The 17222-nt window shown below is 42.4% G+C and overlaps 1 protein-coding gene and 1 long non-coding RNA gene across 7 annotated transcripts in view; one reads left to right on the top strand and one right to left on the bottom strand.

Moving 5' to 3' along the window:
• Positions 1-17222, bottom strand: part of TMEM266 (transmembrane protein 266) — a 73659-nt gene that overhangs the window by 15207 nt on the left and 41230 nt on the right. For 5 of the 6 annotated variants that reach the window (XR_009152046.1, XM_058156643.1, XM_058156644.1 and 2 more), the window contains exons 4-8: positions 12951-13024; positions 8930-8986; positions 7591-7729; positions 6142-6257; positions 2362-2551 (exon numbers count right to left, since the gene is read on the bottom strand). Coding sequence is in view for 5 of the 6 variants with exons in the window: in XM_058156643.1 (XP_058012626.1) it covers positions 2362-2551; positions 6142-6257; positions 7591-7729; positions 8930-8986; positions 12951-13024 (576 nt within the window). In the remaining variant the exon portion in view is untranslated. Of the gene's footprint in view, positions 1-2361; positions 2552-6141; positions 6258-7590; positions 7730-8929; positions 8987-12950; positions 13025-15970; positions 16126-17222 lie in introns of all 6 variants that reach the window. The other variant, XM_058156646.1, reaches the window with a different exon arrangement.
• On the top strand, positions 6807-15957 carry LOC131184860 (uncharacterized). The gene is made up of 3 exons (XR_009152048.1): positions 6807-7625; positions 10092-10216; positions 12929-15957. It is a non-coding gene; the product is annotated as an uncharacterized LOC131184860 (long non-coding RNA).

Genomic DNA, 17222 nt, shown 5'->3' with positions numbered 1-17222 from the left:
GGTCAAGTTTAAGTCACTGGGGGTAAGTTAAGCAAGGAGAGAGCCATTCTGATTCCCCGCATCTGAACTTTTAGTTGTACTGTGGTAAAAAAATAAAGAGAAATTTGCGACACATCTGTAAGCATAATTGCATCCGTTTTTTTTTCCATGTTGGCGCTGAAGAGATTGTGTACTTTGAAGAGTAATTTCCATGAAATTCAGTTGAATAATCTGGGATCAATTTTAAGTAGAGGGACTTGTTTTTCTTAAAGTACTTTCAACAGTTCATTTAGGGATCGTTTAGTTACGACGGAGCTAAAAAAAGTGACTTACGACCATTTTTCACACTTGCAGCTGGGAATCCCCAGGGTCATGTGATCAAAATCCAGAAGCCTGGCAAGTGCCTCGTCTTTATGACGGTTGTAATGACCTGAGGTTACGTGATCAGTTCTTGTGACCTTCTGGCGAGCAAACTCAATGGGGAAGTCAGATTCACGTAACAACCACGTCACTAACTTAACAAATGCAATGATTCGCTTAACAACTGTCATAAAACGGGGGCAAAACTCTATACGTTTCACTTAGCAACGTAAATTTTAGACGCAACTGTGATCATAACTCAAGGACTACGTACCAGCTAAAATTCTCGTTTGTCTGAACACCGCCAGACTGCAACCTAACTCCCCTTCCCTCAAACACAAACCGCCTTCAAAACAAATTCTAATTGATTTTAGCCCGTCTTGTTTTTCAAGCAGGCTGCGAATTGTAAGTATGCTTAAGTACCATGTACAGACGTTCAGGAATGATTTATTTGCCTGGCGGATCGGTCATGTTTTATGTATGACCCAGCTGAAGCACTCTGTGCTTGTAGCTACCTAGAAACATACTGTAGGAAGCATAAAAGTTTAAGGCTGGCCCTGCAAAACATGGGGATTTCAACACTACTTAGAAGTCTGCGCTATTCTCTTCCACTCCTAATGTAACCCTCAAGGAACATATGTATAAATTATAAAGTTATGTTCAGGTATTCAGATGTAAAAGAATAAGTGGATTAATGAAACTGGGATGCAAACTCACTTTGGAAAGCCACCCGTCAACGGAACACGACTTTTTTTGTTTTTTTTGTTTTACATTTATACCCCGCCCTTCTCCGAAGACTCAGGGCGGCTTACAATGTATAAGGCAATAGTCTCATTCTATTTGTATATTTTTTACAAAGTCAACTTTATTGCCCCCCCAACAATCTGGGTCCTCATTTTACCTACCTTATAAAGGGTGGAAGGCTGAGTCAATCTCGGGCCGGGCTCGAACCTGCAGTAATTGCAGGCTTTGTGTTCTAATAACAGGCTTCTCTATTGCCTGAGCTATCCCGGCCCCAGTGATATTGCCCACTTGGCAATATCAACAAAAGCACTGGACCTCTGTACAAAATTACTGTGGATAATCCTCGCCTTAGGACCATAGTGGAGGAGCTCTGACGGTCGTAAAACAGATCACCCACATAAAGCTCGAATTTACGATCATTGTTGCGGCAATTGTCAAGTGAATGCTGGGGGCGGTTAAGCAAAACAATGGTTTGCCATAGGTCAGTTTTGCTGAAAACTACCTGTATAGGTAAGAGGGATCCCTGTTTAACCTGTTGGTGGGAGATAATTGCAAATCCTGATGCTGCACAAATAGATTATTTATTATGGGTTTTTACGAAGAGCTTTCTAAGCAAGCATCCTATTGCCTATTGCAACGTTTCTGAACCTTGGCAACTTTTAGATGCATGGACTTCAATTCCCCAGCCAGCTGGCTGGGGAATGCTGGGATTTTTTTTTTTATTTGCATTTATATCCCGCCCTTCTCCAAAGACTCAGGGCGGCTTACACTATGTCAAGCAATAGTCTGCATCCATTTGTATATCATATACAAAGTCAACTTATTGCCCCCAACAATCTGGGTCCTCATTTTACCTACATTATAAAGAATGGAAGGCTGAGTCAACCTTGGGCCTGGTGGGACTTGAACCTGCAGTAATTGCAAGCAGCTGCTGTTAATAACAGACTGTCTTAGCAGTCTGAGCCACCAAGGACCCTTGAAGTCATCTAAAAGTTGGTGAGATTCAGAAATAGTGTCCTACTAAATGAGGAATCCAAGACTCCTCTCTCGGATGAAAACTACTAAAGGCGCAAACCCACTTCCTAAAAGTGCAGCCCCTGCATATTGTCCTGATCCTAAGGAGATCCTGTCTGTCACTTCCTTCTACAACCTGGGGAAGGTTATAGATCTTCACATCAGACACGACTTAACAAGAATACCACAACTTAAACATTCTCCACTACGTTTAAGTGGGTGGGTGGAAAGGGAAGACGTAACAGGGGACTCTCGGCCACTTACCCCGAGCAGGACGCAACTCCGTGATGTTCTCGGTGGTTTCGTCATCGGAATCGCCTCCGGTGGCTACCACTTTGTACCGGTTGCCCGTCTGTTTCTTCAGCATGTGAGGCACCTGCAAAGCTGCCTCCCTCTCAGCTGCCAGGTCCAGGTCTTGCTGGGCCAGATGTGCCCGCAACTGTCTAATTTCGAACTGAAGCCAAAGAAAGAGAGAGAGAGAAAAAAAATTAGGTTTTTCTTTTAACATGTCCAATGTGCAGAGGTATCTTGCGTGTAAAAACAGACGCCCACACAAGGCGCAGTGTTCTGGCCGGGCTCCTAAAAGGACATCTCGGCCTCAGAGTTCGAAGGTCTCAGACCTGGGCAACATCTGTGAGGATGACCAGCTTGACCTGTTCGAACAGTTCTAGCTTTCAAAGGGTTTAGGATGACGTAACAATGGTTCAAGGGCTGCTAAAGGCTGTCACGGGGTAGACACGCTGCATTAAATAAGGCACGGGTGAGTTTATCCACAATTACGGGGTTAAGTGATCCACTCACACAAAACTCAATATGGCTTATCCTGGCTCTGAAACCAAACTGAGGTTGTGAAAACTGGCATGCAATTTGCACTGATGTTATGCTTGCTCCAAAAACTAGACACGCTTTCTCTAGATATAAATACATATACAGCTGTACATCTAAATTTCCTGGTACTTCTGGAGTAGCCACGGTGATATCCACTTGTAATAGAAAGCTGTGGTTTCCAGCTTATAGGGTTTTGCTACTGCTTGTCTTTTTTTAGAGCCTCAAAGTCAAACAAGCCTCAACATCAGAGGCCACTGTGTGAAGTTGGTTCTTTAGAGGTAGTTAAAGAGTTTCATGCAGCCAAATTTGACTGCACGGGGAACTGTGTCTTGGCCGAATTTTGGAGCTCCAAAGACCGTCTGTGCTCCAAAAATCAGGCATTATATTGATGGACAAGAAGCAGAACTGGATGGCCGTTAGGATATAAGAACCTGCTATCTGACCTCTAGAACCAAGGCAGATAGAGTTTCCCCAAGTCTCAACAATTCCCCAATTTCTCTCAGCAAAAGTCAGTCGAGGTAGAAAGCGTGATACGTGATTCCCTGAGAGATCTATTAAGTGGTGTTTTGTCTTTCCTGGGAAAATGGATCCCACGGCATTTAATACTTGGAGGTGCCTACATGGCCAGGAATATGAAATAAGTGGAAGGAAGCAGTGGGCATGTAATAGTACTGCTTTTCTAAATTCAACATTTTGGTACGATCTACTAGAAATGTAGTACATGTAGAATGTAGAATGTAGTACATGTAGAATGTAGAAATGTAGGGACACGGTGGCTCAGGGGCTAGGACACTGAGCTTGTTGATCGAAAGGTCGGCAGCTCAGCGGTTCGAATCCCTAGTGCTGCTGTGTAACGGGGTGAGCTCCTGTTACTTGTCCCAGCTTCTGCCAACCTAGCAGTTTTGAAAGCACGTAAAAATGCAAGTAGAAAAAATAGGGACCATCTTTGGTGGGAAGGTAACAGCGTTTGGTGTCTAGTCATGCCGGCCACATGACCACGGAGACGTCTTCGGACAGCGCTGGCTCTTCGGCTTTGAAACGGAGATGAGCACCGCCCCCTAGAGTCGGGAACGACTAGCACGTATGTGCGAGGGGAACCTTTACCTTTACCTTTTACTAGAAATGCAATTTTGGGAAGCATGGGAAAAAACAACCACGAGAATTTGAAAGACGGCAAGCAGAATAAAAATGCTGTATTTACATCAAAGGACGACCCTCAATTAATAACAGTTTTCCCTAAAACACCTAGAAAGAGCCTGGCGCTGAAAAGGAGAAAAAAAATGTGTGTTCAGGTGGTGGGAAAAATCATTTAATTCCACCAGATAAACCTTTTCTTCCAGGAAGGCTTAATATTCGGACAAGTTGAGGATGCAAGGCGACCCCACCCCCCCAATTCACAAATAATTATTTGGAGAGGAAAAAGTTAAATAAGCATTGAGAATTACATAAGAGGTCAGATTGACCAAGGAAAATGAAAGAAGCGTCTTTGCTGCCACCCTGTGGCCAGAAGGCATGAGCGCAGCCTGGCAGTCGAGCCTGGAGCATTTGCTAATGTAGAAATGGGCAGCAGGTTTTGACAGGTTCTGGAGAACCGGTAGCAGAAATTTTGAGTAGTTCGCAAACACCACCTCTGGCTGGCCTCAGGAGCGGGGAGGGAATGGGGATTTTGCAGTATCCTTCCCCCTGGAGTGGGGTGGGAATGGGGATTTTGCAATATCCTTCCCCTGCCACGCCCACCAAGCCACGGCCACAGAACCGGTAGAAAAAAAAAATTGGATTTCACTACTGGTCAGGATCCAGAGTTTCTGACACCCAGGAGATTTGATATATATATATATATATATAAAGCTTGTTCCCTTTAGGTTAAAGGCCTAAACTTTGCAATTCTGTTACTGTAATCTGGATTTTTTGAAGATTTAGCCAAAGAGGTTTTCTGCTTTCTAGTTTTTCCCTGCCCTCACAGACACGAGGACACTTCCTTTTTCACTGGCTTTGCTTGCCAGAAGGTCACAAAAGGGGATCGTGTGACCCCGGGACACTGCCACCGTCATATATGTGAGCCGGTTGCCAAGCATCTGAATTTTGATCAGGTAATCGTGGTGACTTTTTTTTTTTTTTTTTGAATTTATATCCCGCCCTTCTCCGAAGACTCAGGGCGGCTTACACTGTGTTAAGCAATAGTCTTCATCCATTTGTATATTATATACTAAGTCAACTTTTATTGCCCCCAACAATCTGGGTCCTCATTTTACCTACCTTATAAAGGATGGAAGGCTGAGTCAACCTTGGGCCTAGTGGGGCTTGAACCTTCAGTAATTGCAAGCAGCTGTGTTAATAACAGACAGACTTAGTCTGCTGAGCCACCAGAGTTTGAACTGTCACTAAATGGACTGCTGTTAAGTCAAGGATTACCTGTATAACCAACACATTAGACACCTATTTCACGCCTTAAGTTGTCATTTTTGAAAGAGGGCAAGAATTCTTCAATAGCTAGGGGCAGGTTTGGGGTAATCCCTTCCCAGAGACTGGGAAACCTCATCTAGTCTGTCCCCAGTCAAGAAATATTAGTTGAGTGTAATATTGCTTAGAGGAGAGCAGGAATTCTACCCGTCCACCATTAATGATCTATTTTAGGACGTCGGCAGTCAGGAATAAGGACTGAAAGAGTGTTGGACGTGTGCAGTTCCAAACATCTCTTGGCAGTGCCTGATGGGGCCAAGCCAATTTCGGTCCCTTTTATTATAGGTTGGGCCTCTGTGTGGCTCAGACTGCTGAAACAGTCTGTTATTAACAGCAGCTGCCTGCAATTACTGCAGGTTCAAGTCTCACCAGGCCCAAGGTTGACTCAGCCTTCCATCCTTTATAAGGTAGGTAAAACGAGGACCCAGATTGTTGGGGGCAATAAGTTGATTTTGTATATAATATACAAATGGATGAAGACTATTGCTTGACACAGTGTAAGCCGCCCTGAGTCTTCGGAGAAGGGCGGGATACAAATGCAAATTAAAAAAATAATCAGTCAATGTTATACTGATGTGTTTTTTTTTTACGCTCTGAACTCACAGTGATGTGACTGGATATAATTATTTCACGGACTTTGGTTTATTAACAGAAACAAGTATGCCTGCCTGATTAATTTTAAGCAAAGCCAAAATTCAAGAACAAAAAAACCCCTTTGACACTGGCATGAAAATATTAACAGGGTGTCTTACTTACCCCCTGTTCTTGGCAGATGTGGGTCAGTCTTTCCAGCTGTTCATCCTGAATAACCTTTGCTTTTTCGTACTGTTGAATAACCATCTCCATTTCCACTTTAACCGGCAGGACGTAGGCTACGAATCACAACCGTATAAATAGGACATTTTACACCAGGTGGAAGGCTCTTCCTTACAACTCATGAGCTACCACAAAGGCAGGCTTCCTACGGCTACTGAAAGCAAAAGGGGTCACGGTGCTTCCCTCAGCAAGTTAGATTTAAAGAACTGGGGTGCAATTAGGAGAGAGGATAATTCTGAACAACCATCTTTAAGATAAGATTCTCTCCGCTTGTCAAAATCACCTATTACCTCCCGAGTCGTCTCAGATCTTCTCAAATCAGCTTTACAGGTTTTTAAAAGCTGGGTGGAATTACTTAGGAAAATGGAAGCAAGATTTGCTCCTTCAAGATCACCCGTTCTACTCTAATTGTCTAATGTAGGGTTTCTCAACCTTGGCCATTTTAAGAAGGGTGGACTTCAACTCCCAGAATTCCCCAGCCAGCATGGGGAATTCTGGGAGTTGAAGTCCACACCTCTTAAAATGGCCAAGGTTGAGAAATATTGGTCTAATGTCTCACAGTAGGATTTTAATAATAATAATAATAATAATATTTTAATTTGTATACCGCCCTTCTCCCGAAGGACTCAGGGCGGTGAACAGGCAGATAAAATATAAATACACACAATAATTTAAAACAACCCTTAAAAAACTAATTTAAATGCCCAAAATGTTAAAAAACATACTCCCCTGTAAAATAACACAATTTTAAAAACCCATCCAATAAAAATAAAAATCAGGCTAGTCCAGCAGTTTTCACATGCAGTTTCTTTAAAAGAAGTTGCCAACCATTGAACTGAGTTGGCGTCTTTTTCTTTTTCCTAGCTCCACATCCTGCTGCAGATGATGGTGATGATATTATTATTATTATAATTTACACAAAATGACAGTATACACAGCAATCGAGATAACTACGCTGGATTTCGTATCACAGATCACTAGTCGAATACTTTCCAAGTGTTTAGGACTGCGTGATGTATCAGCAAATTATGCGAGCAGATAATAATAATAATAATAATAATAATAATAATAATAATAATAATAATAATAATAATAATAATAATAATAATAATAGCAAAATTCTAATTGCCCACACAGTTACATGTGACTTAAGTACATTGGGGATTTGTTTTATCTTCTCAGGGAGGGTCAACTGCTTAAAAGCTGCCTTTTCCATTTGCAATTAGTCTAAAACAGATTTTATCCATTTAACAAAGGAATGGCCTATTTTTATTTGTTATTTTTTCAAATTTATACAGCCACTCCTCTTCACCAAACAAGTTGACTCCGGGCAGCGCACCACCGAGTTAAAAAAACAACCTAAAAAACAACAATTCACCGTGGACTTACCATCAATAATTCGCTTGACTCTCCAAATTCTCAAGGTAATGATGAGACTAATAGCATCCCATGGACTGCTTGGTCCATTAGCCACTGTAGACGCCACCATGGGAGCCAAAGATAAGATGATCACAGCACCATCAAATACCTAAGGTGAAAAGGATTTCACGGGAATCACATATATGTTATTTCTGAACGTGTGTTATCTGTAGGAGAGGACCAGGTTGAGGCTGAGGGTGGGGTCAAGTGTGTCATTAGTTTGGAATCGTTATGCAGCCACAAGAGACGTAAATCCAGCCCTCTGTGAATTTCTGCCGACTCTTATCCTAGTGCCAATTTGCCTTGACTGTGAGTAGATCAGATTCTTGTGTATAAGTAACAGGAAGTAAACTTGTAGTACTTTTGAACTCTATCCTGGATCCTGGTTTCTTGTGCCTGACATTATCAAGCGGCAATGCAACCCTTCCTCTTCTTCTTATTTTACCCACAATGTTCCCCATACTGCATTTGTCATATTTACTGTAATCACATTTCAAAGGAATTGTCCTATACAGGTAAGTCCTTGACTAACAACAGTTCACTTAGGGACCGTTCCAAGTTACAACGGCGCTGGGAAAAATGACTTATGACTGTTTTCCCACACTTACAACCGTTGCAGCATCCCCCATAGACGTGTGATCAAAATTCAGATGCTTGGCAACTGACTCCTATTTATGACGGGGTCCCAGCGTCATGGGATCAGAGGTGGGTTTCAGCAGGTTCTGACCAGTTCTGGAGAACTGGTAGCGGAAATTTTGAGTAGTTCAGAGAAGCGGTAGTAAAAATTCTGACTGGCCCCGCCCCCATCTATTCTCTGCCTCCGGAGTCCCAGCTGATCAGGAGAAAATGGGGATTTTGCAGTATCCTTTCCCTGGATTGGGGAGGGAATGGAGATTTTACAGTATCCTTCCCCTGCCATGCTCACCAAGCCACGGCCACAGAGCCGGTAGTAAAAAATTTTGAAACCCACCACTGCATGGGATCCCCTTTTGCGACCTTCTCACAAGCAGAGTCAATGGGGAACCCAGAGTCACTTAACGACCAGGTTACTAATTTAACAACTGCAGTGACCCACTTAACAACTGTGGCAAGAAAGGTCTCAAAAAGAGGCAAGATTAAACATCTGTCTTGTTTAGCAACACAAATTTTGGGCTCAACTGTAGTCGTTAAGTCAAGGATTATGTTTAGTTTAACATCTTGACTTTAACCTGGTTGGCTACAACGAGTAGCAGAAACCTGATCAACAACACACCAAAAATGTTTGGGCGAGAGGGACAGCTCAGGAGAAAATTCGTTACATTGCACTTACCTCTATTTTGTTTTCAATATAGTCCCATATACCAAGTACGACTATTCTCAAAATAGTCTAGAGTCAGTCCACGTTGGGAAACAAAAGAAGGGAAGGAGGGAGAAGAGGGGAAATTAGCATTTGTGTTTTTCAGATTCCTTAAAAAAAAAAAATGCTGGTTCGGGCGAACCGGTAGTTGTGACCTGCCTGCCCCAGCGCTATGCCGTCCCATTCGCCCCAGTCCTATTTAGCTGCATTTTTAAGCCGCACTCATGCATGCAAGCGCGCACGCACAAGCAAACTACATGCTCACATTTTCGAAGCTGGGGTGAACCGCTTGTTAAATTATGTGATGCCCACCAGCGTCACATATAAAGAGGCAGTGAGGTGCGCGTGGGAGGAAAGTTTGGGAGGAAAGAAGGAACCCAGAAAATAACAGAGAAGGGATTCAGAGTCTGGTTCCTTCACAGTAAATCCGAAAAAGTTGCCGATTTCGAATAATTTTAAAGGGAGGGAAATAAAATGGAACGCAACAAGTCCTATATACATTCTGGTCGAAGCAAGAGGGAGGAGCTTTTGATAGAAGTTAATATGAAGATATGATTGACCTGATGATAGTAATGTTAGTCAAAGAGACGAGAGTATAAGGAACATGACCCAAAGGTGTTTCTGTATTTGCCGTTAGGGATTTCTTTCTTTTTTTTATATAGAAGTGCAATATTTAAATGCTCCAAGTTCTTGGGAGTAGTTCCATTTTCTTTTGGTTGAAAGGCAGCTCAACATGGAAAATGCTTTTTCTTATTTTTAATTTGTTCCCAGGAATAATGGAAAAGATAGGTAAAATTCCAGAATAATAGGACCGATATTTCCATGTTTAATAGCAGTCATTCTCCAACTCATGGGTAGCGTTGCTTAAAGTCTCCATGGATCCTACTTTTAAGTTAGTGCAATTTTCACCCCCTTTTGTAGATTTTAATGGAGAGGAGCTGCCAAACATTTTAGACCAGGGGTCTCCAACCGTGGTCCCTTTAAGACTTGTGGACTTCAACTCCCAGAGTTCCTCAGCCAGCTTTGCTGGCTGAGGGACTCTGGGAGTTGAAGTCCACAAGTCTTAAAGGGACCACAGTTGGACACCCCTGTTTTAGACCATTTGCAAATACAAATGTTTCTTTTTTTTCCTCAGGGCAGAAAAGTGGCTACCCGCTGAATGACTGCAATGACTTACGACCAAACTGCGGTCGTAAATGGAGGATTACCTGTAAAACAAACAGCGCAAGGGGAATTCGTGGGCTAATCCTAATTTTGTGGGTCCGTTCTAAATATTTTATCTTCGGGGCTGTTTAGCTGGGAAGGGAGATTAATGGTCTCCGTCCACATTTGTGCGATACGGTTAACGAGGGATGAGCCTAAAACAATCCCAGTGTTAAAACGATCCATTTCTAACCCAATTGCTGATGGAGTGGGGGGGTGTCAGGAGGAAGAACCGAGCCTGCCCAACGGTTTAAGTGAACACAGCTGCTAAGCCAATTTCATGCCTTATTTGAAGTTTGGCAAGAAAACATGTTCCTAATGAAGTATGAATTTGGCCATTTACAAGCAGGTAATGAGGAATTAAATCTCTTAAAGCATGGGCACTTGCAAGCTTGCAAACAAGTGTTATTTAACAGGACCTGGACAGTTTAAACCGGGGGTCTCCAATCTTGGCAACTTGGAAGACCTGTGGATGTCAACTCCCAGCATTCTGGGAGTTGAAGTCCACAGGTCATCAAGTTGCCAAGACTGGACACCCCCGGTTTAAACAATCTGGTATATGTGTGTTCTGTCCCCCTCCTCAGTCCGGGAGACACGAGCGATGACTTAATTAGCCGGCAACTATCAGCTCTGGCAGCAAACTAGCGAGCGTATGCCAAGTGTCTCTGTTAACTCTCTTGATGCCGATGAGTCAGCCAGGAAACCAGGAACAAACAGGACTTCAACTCTAATTCTCCCTCTAAGCAGTTGAGATTTGCTCACCACAAAGTGGTATAGCAGCCCTTGCTGCTTTTATATCCTGTGGGGTGTGGCTCTATGACTCAGCACTTCCTAGGCCTGCCCCACCCTTGCTTCTGTTGTTCCCGCCTCTCCTGCCTATGAAATCTAGGGTCCAGCCAGGCCTGATTGCCATCAGCCGGGTCTGGAGGCGTGGCCTGGGGGGGGGAAAGAGTCAGGGGACAGAGGCCTCGTTATCTCCTCCACCTGGCCTGCCTCTGGCTCCTGGAGCTGAGCCAGGGAAGCCGGTGCTCCAGAGGTAAGTCCTGATAGCCCTTCCCCCTCACTTTCCGAGTCACTTTCTGGCAGGGGCCCCAGCTCGGGGGGGCGCAGACACAACAATGTGGGCTGTGAGAGAAGAGATCTGAGGCTTTTTCAACTACTCTGTGTTCTAAATTTCTTGTATTTTTCTAAGGCAGAACAAGTTCTAGGAAGTTTACCATTTCAAAAAACCAAAAAACCCACAGAGGAATACGCCCAATTTGCTACACATTTCAAATGGTGACAACCCTAAAAGAAAAAAAAAATCCCCTTGGATTGTACTGGATTAATGCACCTGCGACATTTTAGGGGAAGCCGTTTTTGCGGCACTGTTAATGTAAATAACACAACCCGAAAACTACACCTCTGCTCCAAAGAAGCTATAAATTAAATGCCAAGAAAGAAGGGAGGAAAATGGAGGCGTAGATTAGGGTGGCAGATTGAGACGACTTTGAAGGGTCCTTGGTACTTTTCTGAGTTTGGTGGTTTTCTTGCAGATCGTTACCCAACTAGCTAACATTATCACTGCTGGAAGGGAGTGGGGTTTGCAATGTGGAGGTGGAGGTGAAGGTGAAGGAGGAGGAGGACTGTGGGATCCTTGGTGCCCAATGAGCTTGGTTGTTTTCGTACAGACATTTCATTACCCAAACTAGGAAACCATCATCAGTCCTAGTCAAGAAGTTTTTAATTCTAGACTCACAGTAGTGGCCAAAATTGTGGGAACCTTTTGGGAAAAGTATATTTTCAAAAACTAACTAATAACACCACTTTTTTTTTTGAGTAGTACAATAAAATTATATATCCATGGAAAGATAATTTAATCAAGAATGCAATGCAGTAACTTTTATGAAGGATTTGCTATTAGAATAGCAGTTACAGTATAAAGAAGAAAAGTGAAACACGTAGAAAAAAACGAGATACGCAAAAAATTATCACCCTAGAAAAAAATGAGACATACAAAAATGATCATCAGTTAATCCTTAGTTGGGTAACCTTTAGCATGATTTATGGCCTTACAACTTCTTCCCATGGAGTGAACCGAGTCTTTGAGTTCTGCAGCTGTTATAACGTGAAACCAAGATTGAATGATGGCTTCTATTAACTGGGTTTTATTGCTGGGTCGCTTCTGACGAACAAGTTTCTTTAGTCAACTCCATAGATTTTCAGTTGGGTGAAGATGGCCTGGGAATATCCCAGACCATTTCAGCAGTGAAATAGGATTATCTTGAAACTCAAAAAAATAAAAAAATAAAAATGGTGTTCTTAGCCAAACCTCGAAAAGACCCTTTTCCCAAAAGGTTTCCACAATTTTGGCCACTGCTGTAATTCTAATCCTTAATTGAGATGTCTTTTTAATTGTAGACAATGCCCCAACTAAGTCCTCTGGAACACTGTAGAGGCCAATTGTTCTCATTTCTATTGATCGTGCCACTCATTTCAACACTTCAAGTGACAATGGAAGAAGCATCTGTCAATAAAAGCTGCTATTTATGGCTCTTTCTTTCTCTCTGAGTCTCAAGAGAACTTCTGGGACATTCTCTGTTCTTAATCGGGAGCTGATTGGTACACTGGTCTTCCCCCAACCATTAGCACATTAAAATTTAGTTATGGAAAGCCTCTTCTGAAACCCGAAAGTCTGTTAAGTCCCAATTAAAAATACATTTACTGAAGGATACGGGGGGAAAAAAATTCTCCTCGGAGAAAATTCAGCCGTATTTCTTTTCCATGCAGTAACGATTCGTATTTCTCTTACCTCTGAAAAGAAGACAGACAGGATAACCAGACTGATCCAGTGAATGACGCCAGCAAATTGTGATGCGCTTGAAACTAAAACGAAGGACAAAAAAGCAAGTTAGATATGAGGCGTGCAACGCATAAAAGCCAAAGCAGAAACGGTCAGTCTTAAAATGTGTTTGAAAATTAAATGGAGCTGTCATTTTCGTTCTTATTCTTTACATTCATATCACCATTTTGGGAAAGCCGGTTCAAAAACCCGGAAGTCGCAGAAACCTTAAGATGGGTAAAGAGAAGGTATCAATAAAAACAAGAGGGCATATAGCAGTGTTGGCGAGTGGAGGTTCATGCGTGTGTGCGTGCTGGAAACCAGAAGAGGAGCTGCCTGGTGCGCATGCACACGCCGAGAAGATAATTTTCTGGTTTATGGCACACACCTTCAAGACCAGCTGGACAGTGAACATGCGCATGCTGGAAACCGGAATATTATCTACCTGGTGTGTGCATGCGCACCAGGAGGCTGCTCTTCTCGTTTCTGGTCCTCCTGCACATGTGAAGACCAGCTAGCCGGTGTGCCAGAACCCAAAAGAGCAACATGCCATAGGTTCACCATCACAGGCATATATCGATATTCTGATGAAAAGTTGTTCAGAAGCCCTGAGAGAGAAAGGAATGGGCCGACTCGACGTGGCCGACACACTGCGGGACAATTTAATCCTTCAATTTAATTATTTAAAAGAAATTTTAAAAAAGTATTTAAATTTTTGTCATTCCCATTTCTGTCCCTCCTTTCGTTAACAATTCTCTTCCATCATTTCTTTGATATTAGCGTAAACTTTTGTCCTGTGGGGAATTGGCTGCAGCAAATGATCCTAGATCGCTTGGAGAGTGCGATTGATTCAAAGACGATACTATGGGAAATAAAGTTTATAAAGGATTTAGGGGAATTTCCAGAACATCGGGTTATGAGTCAAAACGAACATGAATGAAGGCAAACATATGGGTCTCAGGATAATGCTTCAAGATCCAATCTGGGTCATTCATCGGGTTTTAGTCTTCCGAGCTCTTGGACTTGTGCTGGAGCACCATCCTTAGGGAACTTCAAACTTCAAAGCTCAGAAGACTAAGTCTTTAGTCTCAGTGAACGACCCAAGTTGGATCCTGCAAAACGGACACGTTTGAAGGAGGCAATATTTGCTCTGCACTGGTACCTCCAACTTAAGAAAGCCTCTCCTTTTATAGAAGAATTCCCTGATATATTTTTTTTGAGATCACACCTATTACTATAACGTGAGAATATAACAGTGACTGTTATCACGCAAAGAAAATGCATAGAAAACCCTCCTGGCCATAAGAAAAGAAGACAAAATCAATATGGCAATAAGCAGACACAAAGAGGGGTGTATGTTTGTGTATGTACGTCAGTGGTGAAATCCTATCAGTTCGCACAGATTCGGGCGAACCGGTAGTGATAAAAGCTACTGGTTCGGTAAAAAAAAAGGCTACCAGTTGGTCCGAACCAGTATTTCTGATGATCAGCTGTGCCGCGTGATTTAAAATCGCTAGAAAGCAGGAAATCCTGCTTTCTCGAGCAGCAAAGCTGTTCCTCCCCCTCGTTGTTCTACTTGCCTTCTGAAGCCTCCTTTTTCCGCACGTACTGTGCATGTGCAGCATGCATTTGGCATGTATTGCGCATGAGTGCACAGCGTGCATTTGGTTGTATTGTGCATGAGTGTGCAGCGTCAATTTGGTGCGCACTGCGCATGCAGCCTGCAGAGGCAGCAAACTGGCGAGGATTTCACCACTGATATACGTGTATATGTGCAGACACACCAACATGTACCCACATACATTCCATAACTGACAGCAGGAATTTCACAGGAACCAGCCCCAAAACAAAAGAAGGGCAAATACAACAGCATTTAAGTGTTGTTTCTTAAACTTTTCAAATCCTGCAAATGAAATGATGGGTTTTTACGCTAGAAGAGCAAATAACACAGAAACACAAATTTGCAAAAGTGAGGCTATAAGAGCCGTGTCTGCGTTTGTTTACAAAAAATGGGGAAGGGGGAGGGGAAACAGAAACGATATTCAAATAAAACCTAATAATTTTTATTATTACAATGAGACAATGATAGTATGGGCAAAACAATTTTTTTGGGATATACTATAGAATTAGACCAAGGGCAAAAACTTGGGGAAAGGAATTGTAAGTCGACAATGGCAACTACATATAAGGAAAATTAATATAAAATGTTTTATAGGTGGCATTTACTATTGGCCAGATTAGCAAAGAAGTTTAAAAACATGTCCGCCAGATGTTGGAAATGTAACCAGATACTGGGTACATATACATGCAGTGGACTTGTGAAAAAGCAAAGAAATACCGGACAAAAATACATACATATTAAGAAAAAAATGATAAACCAAAAATTAGATTATAAGACAGAAATATTTTTGTTAGGCATAATACTGGAAAAGTATGACAAAGGGAATCTATATTTAATATTACTACATGTTCTGAGAGCAGTAGGAACTGTATGTGCACAGTACTGGAAAAATGAAGAAACACCTACAGAAGAAAATGTAATTAAAAAACGTTGGTTTGTGCACAAATGGAAAAACTGACACTAAAATTAAAAGAAAAAGAAGACACGGAGTATTTTCAAACATGGGCCTTGTTTTACAAATGGCTGGACAGTAGAGGTAGAAATCAGGAGAGGGAAAAGTATTATTATAGACAAAATAAAATGACAATCCGGACAATACGCCGTGTCACTATGCATGTAATGTGAAAATATATAAATAAACTGTTTAAAAAAAATTGTATTTTTTTTTGTGGCTGCATGAGGTTTCATGCCATGTCGTACTTGGTAGTCTTTGTAAGTATGAAAAAGGGTCATAACTCAGTGCCGTCGTAACTTCAAAAGGTCACTCAACAAGCTGTTGTAAAGCGAGGACGATGGTTTTTTTTCAAACATTTCAGGAAGAGGGAAAAAAATAAACCAAAGAAAAATAACGGTAAAGCCTGCTACTCACACTGGAGAAGCTTTATATCTATTAGGAGCTCCAAAGTCAGAAGGAAGACCACCAAAACTACACAGGCTACCAGGAAACTGTTGAGACTCGCACTGAGCAAAAATACCTGCCAGACGGCCGCTCGCCTCCCGCAGCACGGCTTAAGCCAGTTAGATCTGAAGGGAGAAAAACAGAGGGAAGGAGGAAGAAGAGGAAGACAGACGAGAAAAAGGCAGACAGGTAAAGAAGAGCAAGGCAGAAGCAGCAACAGGGTTCCGTTTCAGCAGAAAGCGGTTGGGGGCATTTAAGAGTCTTAAAATGCTTATTTAGCAGGGGGTTGGACTAGAACAGGGGTCTCCAAGCTTGGCATCTTTAAGACTTGTGGACTTCAACTCCTAGAGGTCCTCAGCCAGCTTTGCTGGCTGAGGAACTCTAGGGGTTGAAGTCCACAAGTCTTAAAGTTGCCAAGCTTGGAGACCCCTGGACTAGAAGACCTCCAAGGTCTCTTCCAACTCTTCTCTTCTCTTCTCTTCTCTTCTCTTCTCTTCTCTTCTCTTCTCTTCTCTTCTCTTCTCTTCTCTTCTCTTCTCTTCTCTTCCCTTCCCTTCCCTTCCCTTCCCTTCCCTTCCCTTTCCCTTCCCTTCCCTTCTAGTCTATTCTCTATTCCAGGGGTCTCTTTGCCGGCTGAGGGACTCTGGGAATTGAAGTCCACAAGTCTTAAAAGGACCAAGGTTGGAGACCCTTGCTCTATTCTATTCTTTTAATTCTATTCTAATTTTCTAATCTATTCTATAATTCTATTATTCTATTCTTGGTTCTCTTCTCTTCTAGTCTATTCTCTATTCCATTCTTTTAATTCTATTCTATTTTTCTAATCTATTCTATTATTCTATTCCCGATTCTCTTCTCTTGATTAAATTTATACTCCATCTTTTCTTCTGATGCAAGATGCAAATTTAATCTGGGGTTCTCACACCCTTAGCAGGGATCGTAAATACTTGGGCTGAAAGGATGTGGCCGGACCATCCCTCCACCGAGTTACTGTACTTGGTCCTGATCCAGCCCCGCCTAAATCATCACAACACAATATCCTTAATGAAACCTATCTTTAGGGGTACATATGTACTCAACCCATCTGCTTAGTGAACGTACCGTGCTCACTGCACACCTGGTGTTAAGTCCAGTTTGCAAAGTTCTCCTCGTAATAAGTAAGCACGGAGAGAGTCCAGATTCAACTCCCAATGATTCCTTTTTGTACAAAATGCGCAAACAG

The sequence above is a fragment of the Ahaetulla prasina genome, chromosome 13 (genome assembly GCF_028640845.1).
Source record: "Ahaetulla prasina isolate Xishuangbanna chromosome 13, ASM2864084v1, whole genome shotgun sequence".
Taxonomy (NCBI): Eukaryota; Metazoa; Chordata; class Lepidosauria; order Squamata; family Colubridae; genus Ahaetulla; species Ahaetulla prasina.
Note: the sequence above shows the minus strand (reverse complement) of the source record. Positions and strands in the feature narration are given on the sequence as shown.